This window comes from Leptodactylus fuscus, chromosome 5 (genome assembly GCF_031893055.1).
Source record: "Leptodactylus fuscus isolate aLepFus1 chromosome 5, aLepFus1.hap2, whole genome shotgun sequence".
Classification (NCBI taxonomy): domain Eukaryota; kingdom Metazoa; phylum Chordata; class Amphibia; order Anura; family Leptodactylidae; genus Leptodactylus; species Leptodactylus fuscus.
Window position 1 is genome coordinate 163,253,804 of NC_134269.1, and position 23,229 is coordinate 163,277,032.

At 44.7% G+C, this 23,229-nt stretch overlaps 1 protein-coding gene across 1 annotated transcript in view; it reads left to right on the forward strand.

The window, feature by feature from the left end:
- UNC5A (unc-5 netrin receptor A) overlaps positions 1-23,229 on the forward strand; it is a 319,041-nt gene that overhangs the window by 294,541 nt on the left and 1,271 nt on the right. The window contains exon 15 of the mRNA XM_075274664.1: positions 9,676-9,854. Coding sequence (XP_075130765.1) covers positions 9,676-9,854 — 179 coding nt within the window. The remainder of the gene's footprint in view (positions 1-9,675; positions 9,855-23,229) is intronic.

Consider the following 23,229-nt stretch of genomic DNA (forward strand, 5'->3'; position numbering starts at 1 on the left):
CAGCGTCCTATCTGAGAGGGTGTTCAGTGCAGCCGGTGGCATCATCACTGACAAGCGCACCCGTCTGTCAGCTGAGAGTGCCGACCGGCTCACTTTGATAAAAATGAACCACCACTGGATAGAGCCTTCATTTTTGTGCCCACCTGTGTAAAGCACCCCAACATGAAACTCCATGTCTGTACTCAACCTCTCCAATTCCTCCGCATCCTCATACTCATCCACCATAAGCGTTGCACAATTCTGCTAATACTAGGCTCCCTCCAACATGATTTCCCCCAACTCTGCTGGTTAGAGGCTCCCTCCACCCTGATTTCCACCAACTCTGCTGGTTAGAGGCTCCCTCCACCCTGCTTTCCCACAACTCTGCTGGTTAGAGGCTCCTTCCACCATGAATTTGCCAAAACTGGGCTGTTTAGAGGCTCCCTCCACCATGAATTGGTCCAAACTGGGCTGGTTAGAGGCTCCCTCCACCATTAATTGGTCCAAACTGGGCTGGTTAGAGGCTCCCTCCACCATGAATTTGCCCAAACTGGGCTGTTTAGAGGCTCCCTCCACCATGAATTTGCCCAAACTGGGCTGTTTAGAGGCTCCCTCCACCCTGAATTGGTCCAAACTGGGTTTTATAGAGGCTCCCTCCACCATGAATTGGTCCAAACTGGGCTGGTTAGAGGCTCCCTCCACCATGAATTGATCCAAACTGGGGTGGTTAGAGGCTCCCTCCACCATTAATTGGTCCAAACTGGGCTGGTTAGAGGCTCCCTCCACCATTAATTGGTCCAAACTGGGCTGGTTAGAGGCTCCCTCCACCATTAATTGGTCCAAACTGGGCTGGTTAGAGGCTCCCTCCACCATGAATTTGCCCAAACTGGGCTGTTTAGAGGCTCCCTCCACCATGAATTTGCCCAAACTGGGCTGGTTAGAGGCTCCCTCCACCATGAATTGGTCCAAACTGGGGTTTTTAGAGGCTCCCTCCACCATGAATTGGTCCAAACTTGGCTGTTTAGAGGCTCCCTCCACCATTAATTGGTCCAAACTGGGCTGGTTAGAGGCTCCCTCCACCATGAATTGGTCCAAACTGGGTTTTTTAGAGGCTCCCTCCACCATGAATTTGCCCAAACTGGGCTGTTTAGAGGCTCCCTCCACCATGAATTTGCCCAAACTGGGCTGGTTAGAGGCTCCCTCCACCATGAATTGGTCCAAACTGGGGTTTTTAGAGGCTCCCTCCACCATGAATTGGTCCAAACTGGGTTTTTTAGAGGCTCCCTCCACCATGAATTGGTCCAAACTGGGGTGGTTAGAGGCTCCCTCCACCATTAATTGGTCCAAACTGGGCTGGTTAGAGGCTCCCTCCACCATAAATTGGTCCAAACTGGGCTGGTTAGAGGCTCCCTCCACCATGAATTGGTCCAAACTGGGTTTTTTAGAGGCTCCCTCCACCATGAATTTGCCCAAACTGGGCTGTTTAGAGGCTCCCTCCACCATGAATTGGTCCAAACTGGGCTGGTTAGAGGCTCCCTCCACCATGAATTTCCCAAAACTTGGCTGTTTAGAGGCTCCCTCCACCATTAATTGGTCCAAACTGGGCTGGTTAGAGGCTCCCTCCACCATGAATTGGTCCAAACTGGGGTTTTTAGAGGCTCCCTCCACCATGAATTGGTCCAAACTTGGCTGTTTAGAGGCTCCCTCCACCATGAATTGGTCCAAACTGGGGTGGTTAGAGGCTCCCTCCACCATTAATTGGTCCAAACTGGGCTGGTTAGAGGCTCCCTCCACCATTAATTGGTCCAAACTGGGCTGGTTAGAGGCTCCCTCCACCATGAATTTGCCCAAACTGGGCTGTTTAGAGGCTCCCTCCACCATGAATTTGCCCAAACTGGGCTGGTTAGAGGCTCCCTCCACCATGAATTGGTCCAAACGGGTTTTTAGAGGCTCCCTTCACCATGAATTGGTCCAAACTTGGCTGTTTAGAGGCTCCCTCCACCATGAATTGGTCCAAACTGGGTTTTTTAGAGGCTCCCTCCACCATGAATTTGCCCAAACTGGGCTGTTTAGAGGCTCCCTCCACCATGAATTTGCCCAAACTGGGCTGGTTAGAGGCTCCCTCCACCATGAATTGGTCCAAACTGGGGTTTTTAGAGGCTCCCTCCACCATGAATTGGTCCAAACTTGGCTGTTTAGAGGCTCCCTCCACCATGAATTGGTCCAAACTGGGGTGGTTAGAGGCTCCCTCCACCATTAATTGGTCCAAACTGGGCTGGTTAGAGGCTCCCTCCACCATTAATTGGTCCAAACTGGGCTGGTTAGAGGCTCCCTCCACCATGAATTGGTCCAAACTGGGTTTTTTAGAGGCTCCCTCCACCATGAATTTGCCCAAACTGGGCTGTTTAGAGGCTCCCTCCACCATGAATTGGTCCAAACTGGGCTGGTTAGAGGCTCCCTCCACCATGAATTTCCCAAAACTTGGCTGTTTAGAGGCTCCCTCCACCATTAATTGGTCCAAACTGGGCTGGTTAGAGGCTCCCTCCACCATGAATTGGTCCAAACTGGGGTTTTTAGAGGCTCCCTCCACCATGAATTGGTCCAAACTTGGCTGTTTAGAGGCTCCCTCCACCATGAATTGGTCCAAACTGGGGTGGTTAGAGGCTCCCTCCACCATTAATTGGTCCAAACTGGGCTGGTTAGAGGCTCCCTCCACCATTAATTGGTCCAAACTGGGCTGGTTAGAGGCTCCCTCCACCATGAATTTGCCCAAACTTGGCTGTTTAGAGGCTCCCTCCACCATGAATTTGCCCAAACTGGGCTGGTTAGAGGCTCCCTCCACCATGAATTGGTCCAAACGGGTTTTTAGAGGCTCCCTTCACCATGAATTGGTCCAAACTTGGCTGTTTAGAGGCTCCCTCCACCATGAATTGGTCCAAACTGGGGTGGTTAGAGGCTCCCTCCACCATTAATTGGTCCAAACTGGGCTGGTTAGAGGCTCCCTCCACCATGAATTTGCCCAAACTGGGCTGTTTAGAGGCTCCCTCCACCATGAATTTGCCCAAACTGGGCTGGTTAGAGGCTCCCTCCACCATGAATTGGTCCAAACTGGGGTTTTTAGAGGCTCCCTCCACCATGAATTGGTCCAAACTTGGCTGTTTAGAGGCTCCCTCCACCATTAATTGGTCCAAACTGGGCTGGTTAGAGGCTCCCTCCACCATGAATTGGTCCAAACTGGGTTTTTTAGAGGCTCCATCCACCATGAATTTGCCCAAACTGGGCTGTTTAGAGGCTCCCTCCACCATGAATTGGTCCAAACTGGGGTGGTTAGAGGCTCCCTCCACCATTAATTGGTCCAAACTGGGCTGGTTAGAGGCTCCCTCCACCATTAATTGGTCCAAACTGGGCTGGTTAGAGGCTCCCTCCACCATGAATTGGTCCAAACTGGGGTTTTTAGAGGCTCCCTCCACCATGAATTGGTCCAAACTTGGCTGTTTAGAGGCTCCCTCCACCATTAATTGGTCCAAACTGGGCTGGTTAGAGGCTCCCTCCACCATGAATTGGTCCAAACTGGGTTTTTTAGAGGCTCCCTCCACCATGAATTTGCCCAAACTGGGCTGTTTAGAGGCTCCCTCCACCATGAATTGGTCCAAACTGGGGTGGTTAGAGGCTCCCTCCACCATTAATTGGTCCAAACTGGGCTGGTTAGAGGCTCCCTCCACCATTAATTGGTCCAAACTGGGCTGGTTAGAGGCTCCCTCCACCATGAATTGGTCCAAACTGGGGTTTTTAGAGGCTCCCTCCACCATGAATTGGTCCAAACTTGGCTGTTTAGAGGCTCCCTCCACCATTAATTGGTCCAAACTGGGCTGGTTAGAGGCTCCCTCCACCATGAATTGGTCCAAACTGGGTTTTTTAGAGGCTCCCTCCACCATGAATTTGCCCAAACTGGGCTGTTTAGAGGCTCCCTCCACCATGAATTGGTCCAAACTGGGTTTTTTAGAGGCTCCCTCCACCATGAATTGGTCCAAACTGGGCTGGTTAGAGGCTCCCTCCACCATGAATTGGTCCAAACTGGGGTGGTTAGAGGCTCCCTCCACCATTAATTGGTCCAAACTGGGCTGGTTAGAGGCTCCCTCCACCATTAATTGGTCCAAACTGGGCTGGTTAGAGGCTCCCTCCACCATTAATTGGTCCAAACTGGGCTGGTTAGAGGCTCCCTCCACCATGAATTTGCCCAAACTGGGCTGTTTAGAGGCTCCCTCCACCATGAATTTGCCCAAACTGGGCTGGTTAGAGGCTCCCTCCACCATGAATTGGTCCAAACTGGGGTTTTTAGAGGCTCCCTCCACCATGAATTGGTCCAAACTTGGCTGTTTAGAGGCTCCCTCCACCATTAATTGGTCCAAACTGGGCTGGTTAGAGGCTCCCTCCACCATGAATTGGTCCAAACTGGGTTTTTTAGAGGCTCCCTCCACCATGAATTTGCCCAAACTGGGCTGTTTAGAGGCTCCCTCCACCATGAATTGGTCCAAACTGGGGTGGTTAGAGGCTCCCTCCACCATTAATTGGTCCAAACTGGGCTGGTTAGAGGCTCCCTCCACCATTAATTGGTCCAAACTGGGCTGGTTAGAGGCTCCCTCCACCATGAATTTGCCCAAACTGGGCTGGTTAGAGGCTCCCTCCACCATGAATTGGTCCAAACTGGGTTTTTTAGAGGCTCCCTCCACCATGAATTTGCCCAAACTGGGCTGGTTAGAGGCTCCCTCCACCATGAATTGGTCCAAACTGGGGTTTTTAGAGGCTCCCTCCACCATGAATTTGCCCAAACTGGGCTGTTTAGAGGCTCCCTCCACCATGAATTGGTCCAAACTGGGTTTTTTAGAGGCTCCCTCCACCATGAATTGGTCCAAACTGGGCTGGTTAGAGGCTCCCTCCACCATGAATTGGTCCAAACTGGGGTGGTTAGAGGCTCCCTCCACCATTAATTGGTCCAAACTGGGCTGGTTAGAGGCTCCCTCCACCATTAATTGGTCCAAACTGGGCTGGTTAGAGGCTCCCTCCACCATGAATTTGCCCAAACTGGGCTGTTTAGAGGCTCCCTCCACCATGAATTTGCCCAAACTGGGCTGGTTAGAGGCTCCCTCCACCATGAATTGGTCCAAACTGGGGTTTTTAGAGGCTCCCTCCACCATGAATTGGTCCAAACTTGGCTGTTTAGAGGCTCCCTCCACCATTAATTGGTCCAAACTGGGCTGGTTAGAGGCTCCCTCCACCATGAATTGGTCCAAACTGGGTTTTTTAGAGGCTCCCTCCACCATGAATTTGCCCAAACTGGGCTGTTTAGAGGCTCCCTCCACCATTAATTGGTCCAAACTGGGCTGGTTAGAGGCTCCCTCCACCATTAATTGGTCCAAACTGGGCTGGTTAGAGGCTCCCTCCACCATGAATTTGCCCAAACTGGGCTGGTTAGAGGCTCCCTCCACCATGAATTGGTCCAAACTGGGTTTTTTAGAGGCTCCCTCCACCATGAATTTGCCCAAACTGGGCTGGTTAGAGGCTCCCTCCACCATGAATTGGTCCAAACTGGGGTTTTTAGAGGCTCCCTCCACCATGAATTGGTCCAAACTGGGTTTTTTAGAGGCTCCCTCCACCATGAATTTGCCCAAACTGGGCTGTTTAGAGGCTCCCTCCACCATGAATTGGTCCAAACTGGGGTGGTTAGAGGCTCCCTCCACCATTAATTGGTCCAAACTGGGCTGGTTAGAGGCTCCCTCCACCATTAATTGGTCCAAACTGGGCTGGTTAGAGGCTCCCTCCACCATGAATTTGCCCAAACTGGGCTGGTTAGAGGCTCCCTCCACCATGAATTGGTCCAAACTGGGTTTTTTAGAGGCTCCCTCCACCATGAATTTGCCCAAACTGGGCTGGTTAGAGGCTCCCTCCACCATGAATTGGTCCAAACTGGGTTTTTTAGAGGCTCCCTCCACCATGAATTTGCCCAAACTGGGCTGGTTAGAGGCTCCCTCCACCATGAATTGGTCCAAACTGGGGTTTTTAGAGGCTCCCTCCACCATGAATTTGCCCAAACTCTGCTGGTTAGAGGCTCAATCCACCCTGATTTTCAAAACAAATGTTGGTGCCAACCTCAACTTACTACAAGGGCCAAATTCACTGCTGGTGACAAGCTCTCCTCACTGCAAGTGCCAAATACACATGTTTCAAGGTGTTTTCCTACTGTCAGAGAGGTGGTATTGAGTGTGTAAAGTGTGTAGTTGTTAGGCTGTGATGTTGGGGTAATAGAGGGTCTTTGGTGTGTTAGATGCCCCCAGACATGCTTCCCCTGCTGTCCCAGTGTCATTCCAGAGGTGTTGGCATCATTTCCTGGGGTGTCATAGTGGACTTGGTGACCCTCCAGACACGGATTTGGGTTTCCCCCTTAACGAGTATCTGTTCCCCATAGACTATAATGGGGTTCGAAACCCGTTCGAACACACGAACATTGAGCGGCTGTTCGAATCGAATTTCGAACCTCGAACATTTTAGTGTTCGCTCATCTCTAATTACGAACATTAGGGGGGCTGTCATTTATATAGGGGGCCATTAAGAGACATTATGAATAGAAAGGGGGGGGCGGTCATTTTAAATAAGTGGCAGCATTTATAGAAGGGTTCATTAGGTGTCATTATGAATAGAAGCGGACATCATTTATATAAGGAATAGATCATCAATAAGAGATCAATGACTCCCCACTGATCAGCTATGTGAAGGGGCCATGGTGCCTGTTTATATCACACGCTGTCTGTCTATAGTGACCGTGTGATATACCTTCAGCCTTGTCTCATAGATGTGTATAGGATGAGGCTGTTACATTACATGGCTGCTATGAGATGTATAATTTATACAGAGAGCGGTCACAGCGCTTACCTTACACAAGTGCCACGGTCCCTTCAAACAGCTGATCAGTTAGGAAACTCATGGGACATTATTGATAAGGGACAATATTTAAGGGGGTACACAGGGACATTATTAATTTAAAGATACACTTGGAAGTATTATTCATTGTGGGCGGTTATATTATATACTGTATTCTATAATTGGGGGTATCAGCACAATGAAGACTTTATGTAGGAGAGGTCAATGTGGATCAGGTGCAAGTGGAGAGCCAAAGACGTCTATGCTGCAAACTTTCCCGAAACAAATCACTACTGGAAGTAGTGGTCATAGCAGATAGGGAGATGTGAACGACTACAGTCAGAGGCGTCACCTGTAAGTCACCAAATTTCCTGTGTTGTATTCAACTATATAGTCTACAGACCCCGAGGAAAGACTGTATTTACCACCATATGGTCACCGTATAGTGGGAATATTGGTATACCTGAGTTGGGTGATCACTTGAACATGTTTAATCCTTTCTGTGCTGAACTCCTAGCTATGCCTCTAGTTCAGTATTATGAACTTAAATTTGGATTCATTCCTTCCATTTCCTCAACTCTGGTCTAATATGCATAGGCGCCTTCACCTGACCTGCAGAAGGAGTCTTCTATAGTCAGCTATGCTGCCATATTACTTTGAAGACCAGCAGGACATATTCTTATTGACGGCTCAGCAGAGACTATGCAGAGACCTTGCTATGGGGAGACTGAGCCTGTTTATCTACCAGTGCTCATCTCAATATAAGGACGTGCACATTTCTGTACACTTTGTCATAATCCATAAACATGTAAATGGCAAACATAGTTTATTTTTCATGAAACATTCAATAAATAAGCTTATTTGTTGGAGGATAAATACTTTTAATATATCGAGCAGGTTTTTGCATTCATACAGCCAGACCTCTAAACATTTACAGGCGAGTTAGCCACAAAGAAAATAAAATATTGTTTGAGATGCGAGTGAGTCGGGGAAATGGCACGAAAATTAATCCACAAAGTAGCAGGCATTTCCAGCGTGCACAGAAGTCAGCATGATGTCAGGACTGGGTCATTCGCTCAGATTGGTAGCCATGGTAACATTTTAGATACCATTTGAATTATTATATGATCATAGAAGTTATTTTCATGAAAATAAAATGACTTATAATAAAGATCTATATATAATGAATATAAGCGAGAAAGCAGGGAAAATGTCTGCACATAGGATTATGCTAGGTGGTTACCTAAGAAGATATAGGAGTAGATTGCAGATCTTAAAGGGCTTATCTACTCACTGTTCTATAGGGAAGTCATCATAGAAAACTTTACAGATGTACGTAATATAGCAAGTAGTTATTGTCTGGGAATGTTAGCAGTGTGTATATATGTATCTTGTGCTGCTTATTTGGAAGAATACTATACAGTGCCTGGACTATGGTAAAGCACACGCTGTGGCATATGGAAAGCTGGGTAAAAGTTTTGCATTGCTTAAAAGAATGGAAAATAGGTTTATAATATAACAGTATATAAATTATGCAAAACTGTCCGTCACACATCAGTCCCACCCGCATTCTGTCCATTATACACAGACACACACATGTAAGAGTTGGTTCACATCTGCGTTGGTATTCTGTCCGGGGGAGTCCGCATGGGGACGCCCCTGAACGGAATACCAAAAGCAATTGCAGGCGCTGTGCAGTAAAAGCACACAGATCCCCATAGACTATAATGGGGTCCATGTGCTTGCTGCCAGATCTCCGCAAAGAACATGCAGACAGGAAAGTAGTTCACAATCTACTTTCCTGTCTGTATGATTCGTGCGGGCAGTGCTTGCAATTGCGTTTGGTATGCCCTTCTGTGGGTCCCCATGCGGGCTACCCTGGACGGAATACCAACACAGATGTGAACGAGGGGTTAGACCATACTAACCCTCCCACCTCTTTAAAGGGAATGTAATATGCATTCCTGCTATTCTACATACATTCAGAGTACTGCTATACTGCACACATTTATAACACTTGTATGTGATACTCAGACAAATCCATTGCTTACACATACATAGATACATACATTATAAATACGTGTTTATACCACACATGTACATACACATAACACACTTATATACATATTTATAGTACGCATTGCATTACACATGGGGAGTGGGACAAATGTCTGATTGTTGAGGGTCTGAGCACTGAGACCCACAGAAATCACAAGACCCCACAGATACCTTGGAATACCCCGCACAATCTCTGGAAGTCTCATAAAAGTAAGTGAAGTGGTAGTCCCACATGCGTACATTTATAAGAAGAATTCAAGAGAACTTGTGTTTCTCCATTCTCCTCATTCTTGGTGGTTTCAGCTGTCAGACTAACACCCACCTCCTTTCTGGTTAAATACTATAGAAGATAAGATAAGGTATCCCTTTAATCAACACAGACAGTCAAGTTCACCTCACACTCCAATCCTGTGCACCCCTTTCATATCTCTAAGTATCTGTCCCTGGAATAAGTGTCCTGCCTGTGAGTAATACCCCTATGTTTCTATATGACTAGGACCATAGCTATATAGGGTGCAGAGGTAGTAACTACTATCCGACCCTGAAGCCTCAGGGGACCCAAAGGTCTCTCCACAATATAAGAGGACACCAGTAATATAGATAGCACATGGTTAGGGGGGCCAATAACATACTTTGCACTGGGACCCAGGAGCTTCAGGTTACTCCTCTCATTGTGACCGATAATTTGGTACAAATAACTTGATTAAAATGTGTTTTCTTTAGGAAAATCGCCCTTCAGAAATTCTATTGGATGAAGGGGAGAAAGAAGCAGCAGCTTTGGTGGGTCCCAGCGCCTTCAAGATCCCCTTTCTAATGAGACAGAAGATCATAACAAGCTTAGATGAGCCATCCTCCCATGGAGCCGAATGGAGAGTGCTAGCTCAGAAGCTAAATTTGGACAGGTAAGATGTCTATGTTACTTGCGAGTAATATAAATAGTCTATCAGTAAAAAATGTAGACTTTGCCTAAAATGCAGTCCATTAATATTGTAGCCAAGGTACAGGATATACACTGACTATAGCATCATTACAACACATACCAATGAAGAAGAGTAAAAAGTTTATCATTAACAACATAAGAAGGAACATAGACTTCAGTTACTTGAAGGTTTGAGCTCAGATTTTCACACAAAGAGTTGTAAATCCCCTTACTCATTTCACACAGTGAAAGTAAAGTCACATTAAAATGTTGTCTGTCTGTAGCCACCAATAGGGGAGCTCACGCCATTATGAAATATATTTCTGAGCTCAATAGGTGCTGTAGATATTTATATTTGTAGTGAGCGCCTGCTAGTGGTGGATGCAGGCAAATAGTAGGATTGTGCAATGGAAGCTGTTTAGTGCCGCTTCTCTCACCAGGGGGTCCGTAAAGAAAGTCTGTCACCAAAACTGAACATATCAACCCAGCCTTGTAGATAGATAGATTAGGGTCACCTTGTAGATTTGTGCCTCTGTTGTCAAGATTGTTTTTGTCAATATGCAAATGATCCTTTGGAGTTCACATTTTCACGTTCAATAAAAAACCAGCAATATCTTGGCAGTGATTTCCAAGTGGACCGTGTCCTATCTATCTGTAGGGCTGGATTGAAGTGCAGACTCCCTTTAATGGTCCTATATGATCCAAGCTACTGTGTGTCCCATAAGGAAAGAACTACAGGATTGGAGTCGGGATATACTTGAACACCAGAATGTAACGTATCTATATTTCTAAGAAATAATCTTTGTCCATTAAAGTAACAAGTATACCATAATAAGGTGTGTGTATTTTTATTGCAACACCAAGAAGGAGAAGTTGTAAGGTTATGCAAATTGGGGAAGTAGATCTGCAAATGATGACATTTTCAAGCACCTTGCGCCAATATGCAACATGTGAGAGGGACATGAAAGCCAGATTGAAAGCACAACTTTTAGCCGCATACAACCTCCAAAATCGTATCCAGTAGTATAAAATGATTGTGCGATCCCTCCATGTGCCAGTTATCGCTGCTTGTGGCAAACTGAGGGGGACAGAATCTTAGAACTGAGAAACTGGTTTACCACTCATTACATGCTTAGGCTGAGACATCAGCACTGTTCAGCGTTGTGTATCCTGATTATTAGGAGAAAAAAACGACGAACTAGAAAGACAGCAAGATGTATAGTGAGGCAAACCTCTGCATGGGCAGATTGTCTGATTGGAAGAGTGGCACATAGTGACCCCTTCTGTACTGCAGGGGAAATTGGACATCACATCCCAAGTCTGGGTCGGCAAACAATTTCAGCACAAACCATCAATCCAGACAACCAGTTATAGGTGTTACTCTGACCTCTCACCACCATTCACAAAGGCTATAAGAGTGCACAGCGAGATGGCAATGGACGCTGGAATAGAGGTTTGTCCTCTTCCACGATAAGTCCTGTTTTTGTCTTGCTGTCTTGAACAAAATGATAGCCAGAGGTTGGTCTGGAGTCCACATGAATAATGCCATGAAGAGGCCTTCATAAAGGAACGTCACACCTGTAGGTACATTGATACATTGATAGGGCAGTGTTACATTGATTTGGTCATTGAGTCAATGGCCATTTCTTCACAAAGCCCAAGGAAGCGGTTTTAAACAGGACAACACTAGGCGGCTCATGCTACTTTGAGCAGCCTATGTGGCCTGCAACGTCTCTGGACTCCCATCAAGCATACCTGGGACATCACTGATCAGCCATTGATAAGGGATCTGCCAGCGGACGATCTTCATGATTTGTATGCATTAAGCGTTGCATAGACAACTATTAATATCCTTACAAGTAGCTTATCAAGACGTGTTTATTTTTGCACGTGACCCTCAAACTCCGTACTAAATAATTCAAGTTCTGGGCATTTTGTTTTTATTTTTTCACCATTTACATATCTTTAACCTGTCTATTGATCCTGTGATTTCCATAGTAGTAAGACTTTTCCGTCTTGATGCTGCAAATTCAATGTTGAGGAGTGTATGTCTCTATCAGAACTGATAGTGCTTGTGAACTTGAAATAGAACAATGTCAAAGGATACCACACCTCTTATCGCCTCATTTTAGCAGATGTATCTGTAGACCTGCGTCTGGTGAATCTTCACTCGTGTACAACTGTAATTGTTTTTCTGAAAATCTCTATCATACGCTGATTTAGTCACACAATATTTTCCCTTTAACAAACATACTTTTTTCTGCTGTGAAATGCTTGTCCTTCTCACCTATATCACTTTTACAATCTACAGATAAGAGCACCAGCTCTAAAACCATAGCAGCCAGCCATTTCTTTGCCCCTTTATGCACCTGCTACACAAAAACTGTAAATGAAAATGTCACAGTTATTAGATATCCCTCCAAAAGTGTTTTGTTTCCTTGGCAGCCTAAAAGAAATTCCAAACTTCACACCAAAGTCTGAAGCAAAAAATATATTTATATAAAAAAAACACAACTGTTTTTATGGACTCGTGTAATTGCTGCCTGCAATAAAGCCTCAGTTTTATTTATTAAAAAAGGGATTGATGAGAATTGACATTACCTGATCATATTGCTTTTTAGCGTTATATACAATGCATACAAAGTTATAACTCAATGTTACCTTTAAATGAGTTATCAAGGATTAGAATACAGCACTCCCATAGAGAATGAATGGAGCATTGACATAACAACTGTTATCACAGGGGGTGAGACCACGACCTGACCTGGAGGGATAGAGAGCCCGCAGCCAGATGGCCAGGACCCTGTATCACAATGATAGCAGTCAGGGAAAGTCTGGTTCCCTTACCCCTATCTCTGCTACTCATCTTGTATATGGAAAGGCGCCCAGTGTTATGTGATGATGGTGCATGCCACCGGGCCCCTTTCCAATAGAAGTCTGGGGCATGTGAGGTCAATTAAAGGCCAGAGAGGCTCAAAGAGAATGCTGGAGAGAGACTGATGCAGCGAGGATGCCTAGCAGTGGTGACGCAAGGTGAGTATAAGTGTTATTTTTGCTCTCCTTCCCTGGGCCTCCACTTATTATACTCTAGGGTCTGAGGAGACTGCAGAATACACTATTGGTACCATAACAAACTGGAGGGCTGAACCTATCGAAAATTTCTTAAAATAAATTTTGTTGGACCACTGTGGGGAGCATATTATACTGTGTGGGGCCGCTGTGGAGCATTATACAGTAAGGGTTTGGGGGAGCATTATACTGTAAGGGGACACTGTGGAGCATCATATTGTGGGGGGCTCTGGGGAGCATATTATATTGTGCAGGGCCCCTTCACCTCTTCATCACACCCCATCTGCTTTATAGCATCTGTGCAATGTTATCACAGGCTGTAATTTCATTGCATGGTCACTATAAGGGGGCATTCACACGGAATAACGCCGGGCGTGTATCACAGCCGTACACGCCGGCGTTACGGCAGACTGCCGAACACTTCCTATTCACTTCAATGGGAGCGCTCGTAAACGCCGCTGTTATGAGCGCTCCCATTGAAGTGAATGGGAAGTGTTCGTCAGTCTGACGTAACGCTGGCGTGTACGGCTGTGATACACGCCCGGCGTTACTCCGTGTGTATACCCCCTAAAACAGATACTGTGCAATGTAAATAGTGAAGGGGTTAGAGTGCTTTCAAAAGCACCACAGTCCCCTCAAACAACTGATCAGCAGGGGTCCCAGGTGTTGGACTCCAACTGATCATTTTGACTGCTAGGATCCCTGCAGATCAGCTAGTTCCCTGAACACACAGTTTCCAGTATTGTTGACAAGCTGGGCGCAGTGTTTCTCACTCACTGTATTCTTAATAACCGCAGTTGGGGGTACTGTAGTTGTATCCCTTTCAAGTATCTGAGATAACATTGTAGTAGTCATAACCATTGCTAGAATACGCTGTAGGAGGGGGTAGCATGCCCCGGTCAAAGTTTGCACTGGAGCCCACAAGACTTTAATTATGCCACTGGCAGCAGGGCACATGTTTGGCTGACAGAATAACATTGTACCTGGTCAGAGATGTCCCCACATCTGTAAAGTTTCCTAAAGTTCACTGACAGCAAAACAGATCTTGACCTTGAAACCAAATCACATATAAAACTGCAGGTAACATTTGGGTAGCATGATTAGCCTTAATTCACATAAAGCCTGAAAATCCCTTTAGCACATACAAATGTTTATCCTTGATAGACAAGACTGCGTTCTGTAACTCATTGCTTTACAAGGAAGAGGTATCTTAGAATGAGACCATTCATCATGTTGCAAAATCTGAAATGAGAAAGAAAATCAATGCTAGTGCTTTACAATACATAATAGTACAAACACTTAGATGTACATTAATAACAAGTTACTAAAATGAAATGACACATAAAGTACTATATAAACTCGGCATAAACAACTCAAGTGTAACTCAAAGCATCCAAAGTAATATCTTTAAGAATAATTGAATGTATAATATATCTTGGAACCCAAGTATCCATCTTTATTGGAGGCCCTTGGCTCTTGTTATCTGGATTATACTGCTAACACTGATGGTCAAAGCTGATGGGTGGTAAATACCATTTATAATGTAGTTTGCCACTGAAATTCATGGACGAACATATTCCAAGAATAAGCCTGGCTAGTGCTGTCAGCTGTAAATGCAGAATTTGTAGAGACTCCTATTACGCTAGATTCACACTAGTGTTCGGCTTCCCATTTTTCAGATCTGCCTGGGGACCTGATCTGCTTAAAAAGTGGTTATCTGCGGAAACCCGTGGACCCCATAGACTATAATGCGGTTTGTCAGGTTTCAACTTGCAAATGCAGAAAAATGCGGAGAGAAAAGTCCTGCAAGCAGGACACATTTTTCACATTTTTCCAGCAGATTTGGGGATGGAAACCCCGATCGGAGTTTGAACGCTGGCGTGAATCTAGCCTTAGCTATGCATGCCAGTGTTGGGGGAATCATAATACCCCCAGAGATATGTTGTCTGTAAAGGAAAATTAATTAACAGGCCAAGATCGGCTACAGCCATCTTTGACCTGGAGAATCAACAGAGACACATGGTGGTGGTGTATCAAAATGGATTCTGCTTTAATGGTGGCTAGAACAAAGTATATATAACATGGCATAGACAGAACAGGATTGGCTAGTATAATTAGCATACATCCATTGGTGGAGAAGTTTGTAACAATAGCCCTGATGCATACCTATTGGATAAGAAACTGGAGAGAGGTCACACCCCCCTGAGGGCTAGCTCTACTCTAAAATGGAGTCAGTGACCGCATGGTGACCGCATGGTATCAAAATGGCAGCCATCAGCACATGTCTCAAATACACATCCTAGATGTCTATCTCATGGTATTCTAAAGACAATAGACATCCTTGTTGGAGACAATTAGCTTAATTACCCTTCTCTTGTCCCTTTATCTTTAAAAGGGTCTTTGGTCTTTGATCCTCTCCTAACAATGCCCCTGGTTCCAGACGATCTGTCTCTAACCTTTGTAAGATAGCATCACCCAATACACAGAGCATAGTATTTACATAACCAGTCTGGCAAGTCTCCAAATTGCTCATCTTTGGACAGATAGAACAATCTCAGCCCCCACCTCTATACACAATTTTTCATAAGATATTATTAGCCCCCCACACCAGATACAATGAAGCAATTAAAATGTTATTCCATGGCAGAATGTATAAATATAGTTAAGAGTCAATTATTATAGGAAATACTTAAACAGGGCCTTTCATGTCCTTGGGCACATGTGGTTTTAGATACCGCTAGAAAGCCAACACTGTCGGCTTTCCCCTTATGTGCCCCGATGCAAGAGATATCTGTGCCCTTACCGATATCTCTTCACTGTCAGAACAGCGTTCCTGACAGTCTAGCAGTGCTGTGAGGAACGCCCCTCCTGACAGTACTGTCCGTAACCTTGTACAGTCTGAGGGGGCGTTCCTTAATGCCCAGGCATGGCGCTCAGCGGTATATAAAACCGCAGGTGCCCGAGGACATGAATATTTAGAAACTTTATAAGACATAAATAAATTTAACATATGAGTTATTATTACTTCCAGTACAAAGATTGGCACCCCGCCATTCATAGTAATACTTGAGCAATCTGTGTATATTACTGTGCAAAAGGGAAGGCGTAGAAGAAAAGCAGCAAAGCAAGAATGTTTCCAAAAATAGTAGTGTTAATAATCTATTTTTGTCAATTAATAACATTTAGTGAATGAACAAAAGAGAAATCTAAATCGCACATATATTTGGTGTGACCGCCCTTTGAAGGAGGAGTCTTGGAAGTGATGATATGGCCCCCACATACCCTGATTGCAACATCACCGAGTCTGTCTGGGATGACATTAAGGGACAGAAGGATTTGAGAAAGCCTATGTCCACAAAAGATCTGTGGTTAATTCTCCAAGATGTTTGGAACAATCTCTCTGCCAAGTTCCTTCAAAAACTGTGTGTTGTTTTGAGGCAGATGCTGGTCACACTAAATATTCATGAGATTTAGATTTCTTTTTTGATCACTTTGCATTTTGTTAATTTTGTTCATGCTTAGCCCAGCTCCTGTGTTTGGAGGTTTGAGAGAAAAACTGATAGCCAATGAAACATTCAGTTATCTAATGGGTGTGCCTAGCCTTACATTTGACCTTCAGTGTAACGAACCCGATGCGACAATAACGGATAGTAAGTCCTGGGCAACCAGAATCCCCAAACACCGAGGCCAAGACAGCCCCGAGCGTACAATGCTCTCCTAACCAGTGAGGAACCAGGCCCCGAGGTCTTCGCCAGAGTTGCTGATGGTGGAGGTGGACTTAGTAAATTGTGGGACCCAGAACCACAACTATCCAGAGGGCGCCGCACACTCACCAGCGCCGCACCTCCCATGAGGCGACCTGAAGTGACCGCTTCAGGCGGCGCTATGTCAGGGCCCCAGGGAGGGTGGCTGTCCTGGACTGGCTTAGCACCGAGCGGTGGATTGGGGAGATCACTGGAGCAGCGCTGCTCCAGCAGCCTCACCTCACGCTCAGGCAGAGAGCAGGTCCTCTCCGTGCCTGCTCTCTGCCTGCAAACGCCGCTAAGCCCTGCCCCCTCCGCTTAGCCCTGCCCCCTCCACTCCACCACGCCCCCTCCGCTCCGCCCCCTCCTCTCGGGGGGGCAGCTTTCTGTTGTTCGCCTCGGGCGGCGAAAGGGGCAGGTTCACCCCTGCTCAGTGCACCCCAAGTAGCAGAGGACCCAGAAAACCCAGTGATACTAACCTCAGCAGATGAATAAATGGAGGATCTGGCCAGCAGGAGAAGGCAGAAGTACCACAGGAAGGTCGTACAGGCTAGTCGGTAGACAGGAGGGCTCGCAGGTTCCAGGGATAGCCAAAACTAAGTCAATCAAGCTGGGTCGGTACACAGGAGGTCATGGGGTAACAGGAAGGAGGAGCAAATGCATAGTCAGGAGAGCCAGGTTATACACAAGAGGTCACGGAGTAGTCAAAACGAGTCCTAAATAGCCTTCAGCCCACTGCTGTTCCCCACAGACCCTGGGAAACAAGTTCCAGTCTCAGGAGGAGACCGGAATCCTCGCAGACTATTGTGTAGGTTCCGGCCCTTCCTCACAAGGGACTAGAATCGCCAATGCAGTGCTGCAAACAGAGCAGGCCAGAACACCAGTAGCCCAGTTGGTTCACCTTGACCTATACAATCACCCCTTTTACTGCATGCCAGATCCTGACTCCCACATGCCAGCCTTTGAGATGAATGGATGACCATGTAAGGCAGGACTTTTCTCTGCATTTTTCGAGCGGAAACACAGCTGACTCCATTACAGTCTATAGGGTCCTTGGGTTACTACAGGTAACCACTTTTTAACCACTTCTGGACCGCCCATAGACTATAAACGTCCGGGAAGTGGTTGCCTAGTTCTGACATGACGTACTGGTACGTCCAATCAGAACACAGCAACTGCATGGTGATCGTACAGCTGCTGAAGCTGGGAGCTGGCTGTAACTTCAGCCGGAGCTCCCAGAGAGATGGCAGGGAAGGTTTATTCCCTTCCCTGCCTTCTCGATCGCTGGGCTCAGTGTCTTACAAGAACTGCTGGGTCCTAAAGGACCCAGATCAGCTCTGTAAGTGTAAAGAACAGTGTGCAGGAGGCTGTATTCCTCCTGTATTCCTCCTGCAACTGAGGCTAAATGAAGCAGCCTCAGTTATAGGGGAAATCAGCCTCCCTAACAAAAAAAAAAGTGATCAGATGTTCCCAAAGGTCTCTTATGACCTTATGGGGACACAATCTGAAAAAAAAAATAATAATAATAAAAAAAAATAATAATACACTAATAAAACGCCATTATTAAAGGTTATAGCCCCACCCCCGACAACACTAGACAAAATAAAAATTACTGTAACAGAGAGGAAAAACTATTTTATAAAGTTTTTCTGTAGCACTTTGTGTTATTAAATAAAAATATATATATATATATAAATTGAAAACCAGACAGAATTTCCCTCCAATTATATTTATATTTTCCCGGATATAAAAAAATAAAAACAACATAAAATTAAAGCCCTATGTGTCCCCGAAAAAATATGAAAAAATTAGTTGAATGAGACATACAAGAAAAATGTTACAGCCCTCAAAACCGCACATACAAAATAAACCGAAAATGTGTCTGGTCCTGGACCACAACTTGGCCCGGTACTGATGTGGTTAAGCAGATTGAGTTTCTGTTTTTCGCGTCTGGGTGGTGGCTGTGCGCTAATTCTTATTTAGCGGCATGTCTCGCAGCAGTTTCTCAGTCTATAGCATTACATCTTTTATTTACATTTACATTTCTATCAGGGGTCCCTGGTGAGGTTTGTTGATGCTGTATATAATGAATATTGCTGGTAATTTAATCATTAAACAATAGTCAGATTTTTTTAATCTCAGAAAATTGTAATTAAATTACCTTGACATTGCTCTGTTCATTTTTTACATTTCTTAAGTTTAGTTCCAAAAAAAGCATAAATGAAGCAGTCAGTTATGTGTTTCTGTAAGTATTCCAAATCTCTTTACTAGACATGAAGCAAAATTCAATAAACGTATATCTCTGCAGTGGGGAACTTATTTAATAGGGATTACTATTACTATTGCTGGTGCGACTTCTGGCAGCCCCACCCACCAGCTAATGGAAGATATTTTAGTAAGCTCTATAGCTTGGGTAAGGGTCGGTTTACATTAGCGTTTGGCTCCCATCCGCATGAGGAAACCCCCCCAAACAGAATACCAATGTAACTGCAAGCGCTGTGCAGTTAAGCACACGGACCCCATAGGCTATAATGGGGTCCTTGTGCTTGCCGCGCACTGCCTGCACGAGAGTCCTCATGCGAACTCCTTCCGGACGGAAGCCAGACGCTAATGTGAACCAGGCATGAGGTCCACAGCCTCTTCTTTGTATAAAATGTATGTTCCTTCTACTTGCTATACTGTAGTTACTAGTTAGTTATTTCTATAGGTTATCTAGGGTTATTTTGCCCCCTCCGTGTCTCCATTTGTTATGTGGCTCCTTGTACCTACTTTCCTATGTTTGACTGATCATCTATCACAGATAAGACAGATTTATTCCTTAAGTACCTCCATAGAAAGCATTGTAAAGATTCAGAATTGGAGATGCAGAAACACATTGTTCGATTGCTTCAAGTACAAGGTGTGACATAAAAGTCATTTTCTGTAAATAGTTGTTTTTGACAAAAATAGTGGCTTTCATGTCTAAGTTCAAGGAAATGTACATGTTAAGACATACTAAACCTTGCTTGGCAGACCCTGTCTCTCCTGTTGACAGCTGGAAAGCAGGAATGGGCAATGTAGTATTGTCAATGCATCTCATCTGCTGCTCCCATGTCCGGAGTAGACTCTTTTAAAACAGAACACGGTAACCTTGATAACCGATTTGTACATTTTTCTGTGGGGCCTCGAGTTGGCTCCATTATTTATACTGTGTTAAGGACACAATACGAGGGTACTATTTATACTGTGTGAGGGCCACAATGAGGGAGCATTATAGAGTGAGGGAAACATAGAGAGGACATTATAGTGAGGGGTCCACAATCAGGGGATATTGCAGTGTGGAGTCCCAATATAGGGGACATTAGATTGCGGGGCCACAATGGGGATGACCCCACCCATGATACCTAATAGGTAGGTATAATGATACCTAAACTTACAATGGCATGTGCAGGTTTATCTCATTTTAGTCCTCTAAAAGTTGGGTGCTTTGGTTGTGATAGAAGGCTCCTAATTAGCTCCTGAATCAGACTATTGCCTGCATATTCTGCTCACTCTTCCTGTTCCCTCCTAATAGTTAGTAACCATTTAATGGGGTGTTCTCATCTCGTCATTTATAGCTACATCCTTTGGTATGTCCATAATTCCTAATAGATGCAGGTTCTGCATCAGTCTCAAAAACAGTATCCAATTTGTGGCTATAAATCAATGGAGTGGGGTTGTGCAAGTGCGAGTTCCTCCATTCACTTGTATGGGAGTTCCAAAAATTGCCGGAGCTGCCAGCTCTACTATTTTGGGACTTACCGTACAAGTGAACAGAGAAATTTGTGTATGTGCGGTCCTTCTCCATTCACTTCCAACCACATATTGGGCTTTATTCTCGTCCCAGAGGTGGTTTCTCAGCTATCGGGCATTTATGGCAAACACTTTGGATGTAGTCATGAATGGTAAGATGGCAATACCCTTTGCTCTTGTGTCCATCAGAGGCAGAAATATATGTATAGAGAAACCTATGTAAGGAGTTAACCAACTTCTTTTCTTCTTTACATACACTTACTTCTACTCAGCAAGACAGATATTAAGCACATTCTTTTCATGTTTGTTATCAAGGACACAGTCATTGCAAGCAAAATACAATGCAAAGTATGCCTAGAACCCAGCTTCACCTCACATGCTTTGCTCTGATGTGCAAACATTGTCCTCATTTGTACCTATACATTGTATACAGTAACACTGATCAGGGACTATGGGCTTATACTACATTTGTCCTTTATGTGAACTGAAAGTCATGCTATTGTAAGTAAACAGGTGAATGAGCGCCAACAGGAACATAAGAAAAATCATTCATGTGAATGTAAGCCTATTTGAGACATGCCTCAATCCAGAAATCAATGTTTGTAACATTACATGGCTGATTTGTTCTACTCTGTTTAACCCTGCGCTCCACGAGGCTGCTTTACGAAAAATATAGAATTCTTGAAATTACGATGAAGTAGAGTCCTTTTCAACATACAATATAGTTTACTCATAACTTATTGGGTCTGTATTTTGGGATAAAACATGGTTGATCAGTGTTAAGTAAACCATCATAGTTATGTAGCTATTTGGGTGGTTTCACACATGCAGTTTTGTGAACTGGATCCAATAGGATATCCTTCCTTCTTATTTTCTATTCCTTTTGAAGTCACTTCTTACTTTGGCTCAAAAAGCTGCATGAAATTTATTTATTTTTTTTTTTTTACAAAAAAAGCTGCTTGTGACACATCCAAGTAACACCGTTCCTCAGAGTGTATAATTCCTATGTCTGGTTATTAATGGTACACAAATGTTTTCCACCATCTATAGATATGAAACATATGGTACAGAAACTTATCACCGTACACTGTAGTAGCAGCAGTTATGGATACTGCACATTCATGTCTACGGGCACAAACACAGTAGCGATAACTATCACTGCTATAAGTACAGCAAGTACGGTTAGTCATGGGCAGGGGGACATAAAGTGCAGGGATTCAGCTTACCAAGGGTCTCCCTTACTTGTATCCTCTGTTGGCTTTCTCAGCAGACATGACTGTATTGTGGCTGCTCAAATCCTACAGTCGCTTTCTCTGCTTAATGTCCATATAACACTGCATAGACCTAAATAGAAAATGTGATTTCAGGAGGGTGTAGAATTTGGGTAGTCACAAAACCGTCAATGGACAGTGACAATAAGGGAAGGAGACACTTGGTAAGAAGAATTCCTTGTGACAGATGTTGCTGTGCCATCTAACCAGTTTCACTTTGGGCGACTCCTGAGGGTGTTTTCTAAGAGGTCCCCTGGTTTTCATCATTAATCCTACAAGTTGCAAAGAAGGAGGGGTGGGCGCACCTATGGGGTGGAAAAGATGCCTCAGGTACAGAAGTATACAGCAAATGGGAGAGACAGTGTGAAGCAGAGGTAAGCAAGTGTCTATGTCTGCTAAAAGAATTAGTATACCGGTGAGCACAGAGCAATCGGCATTACAGTGTCCCCCCACCCTCCCCTTCCCAAGACATTTCTTGAGAAGGACAGGGGCATCGTTGTTTTGTGCCGACTCCCAGGACCAAATATGTAGAAACTGTCCATATGTGGTTTTAGTAGTGGGGACCCCAAAGTAAGCTGTCATGAGAAGAGGTGCTCTATGAGGTAGTCAGAGTGATTATTGTAAGAAAACTCTGCCCAAGGAAGAAGATGGATTCAGTTATCTTGTTGTGGGGGGACGAAGTGACAGACAGTTGTTAATTCCATCTACTGATACGCTCCGCTTGTCCGTTAGATTACGGGTGGTAGGCTGATATAATGTCTAATTTTACATTCAGAAGGCCACAGAGAATCCTTCACGTTACCTTGGTCTTGTGCATCTTCCTTTCTCTATACCATTACTAGTTGCATAATTCTTATTATATTATATGACCGCACTGTTCTTCCATTGTGACATCATGATGCTTGTACATTTATTATTATTAGATCTTTTTACATTTATTTTAGTTTGTTTTTGTATATTTTTGAAGGCTTAATAGTTCTTAATAGAGGTGAGCGAGTAGTGTTCAGATCAGCTGATCCAAACAGCACGCTCGCATAGAAATGAATGGACGTAGCCGGCACGCGGGGGGTTAAGCGGCCGGCCGCCGTCAAAGCGGAAGTACCAGGTGCATCCATTCATTTCTATGGAGTGTGCTGTTCGGATCGGCTGATCCGAACAGTACTCGCTCATCTCTAGTTCTTAACTATATAACTTGCCATCTTGCCTTACATCTGGACCACTACCATGGATATATTATGAACGGTTTGTCTTTAACAGTTACAATACAAAGATTTTGTACTGTGAAACATTCCCAAGAAAGGAAAATTTGTTATGTTTTCTCAGTCTTCTTTTAATTTGTCATCTTAGAAATAAAGTTTGAAATACGAAGTCACCAAATAATTAAAAAAAAAATACATAACTAATATCAATCCTAATTTTCTGAGTAAAGTGTACAGGGAAGGAGAATGGTTTCACTCTGCACCCGGGTCAGATATCACATTCAAAGATAGCACAGCTTGACCTA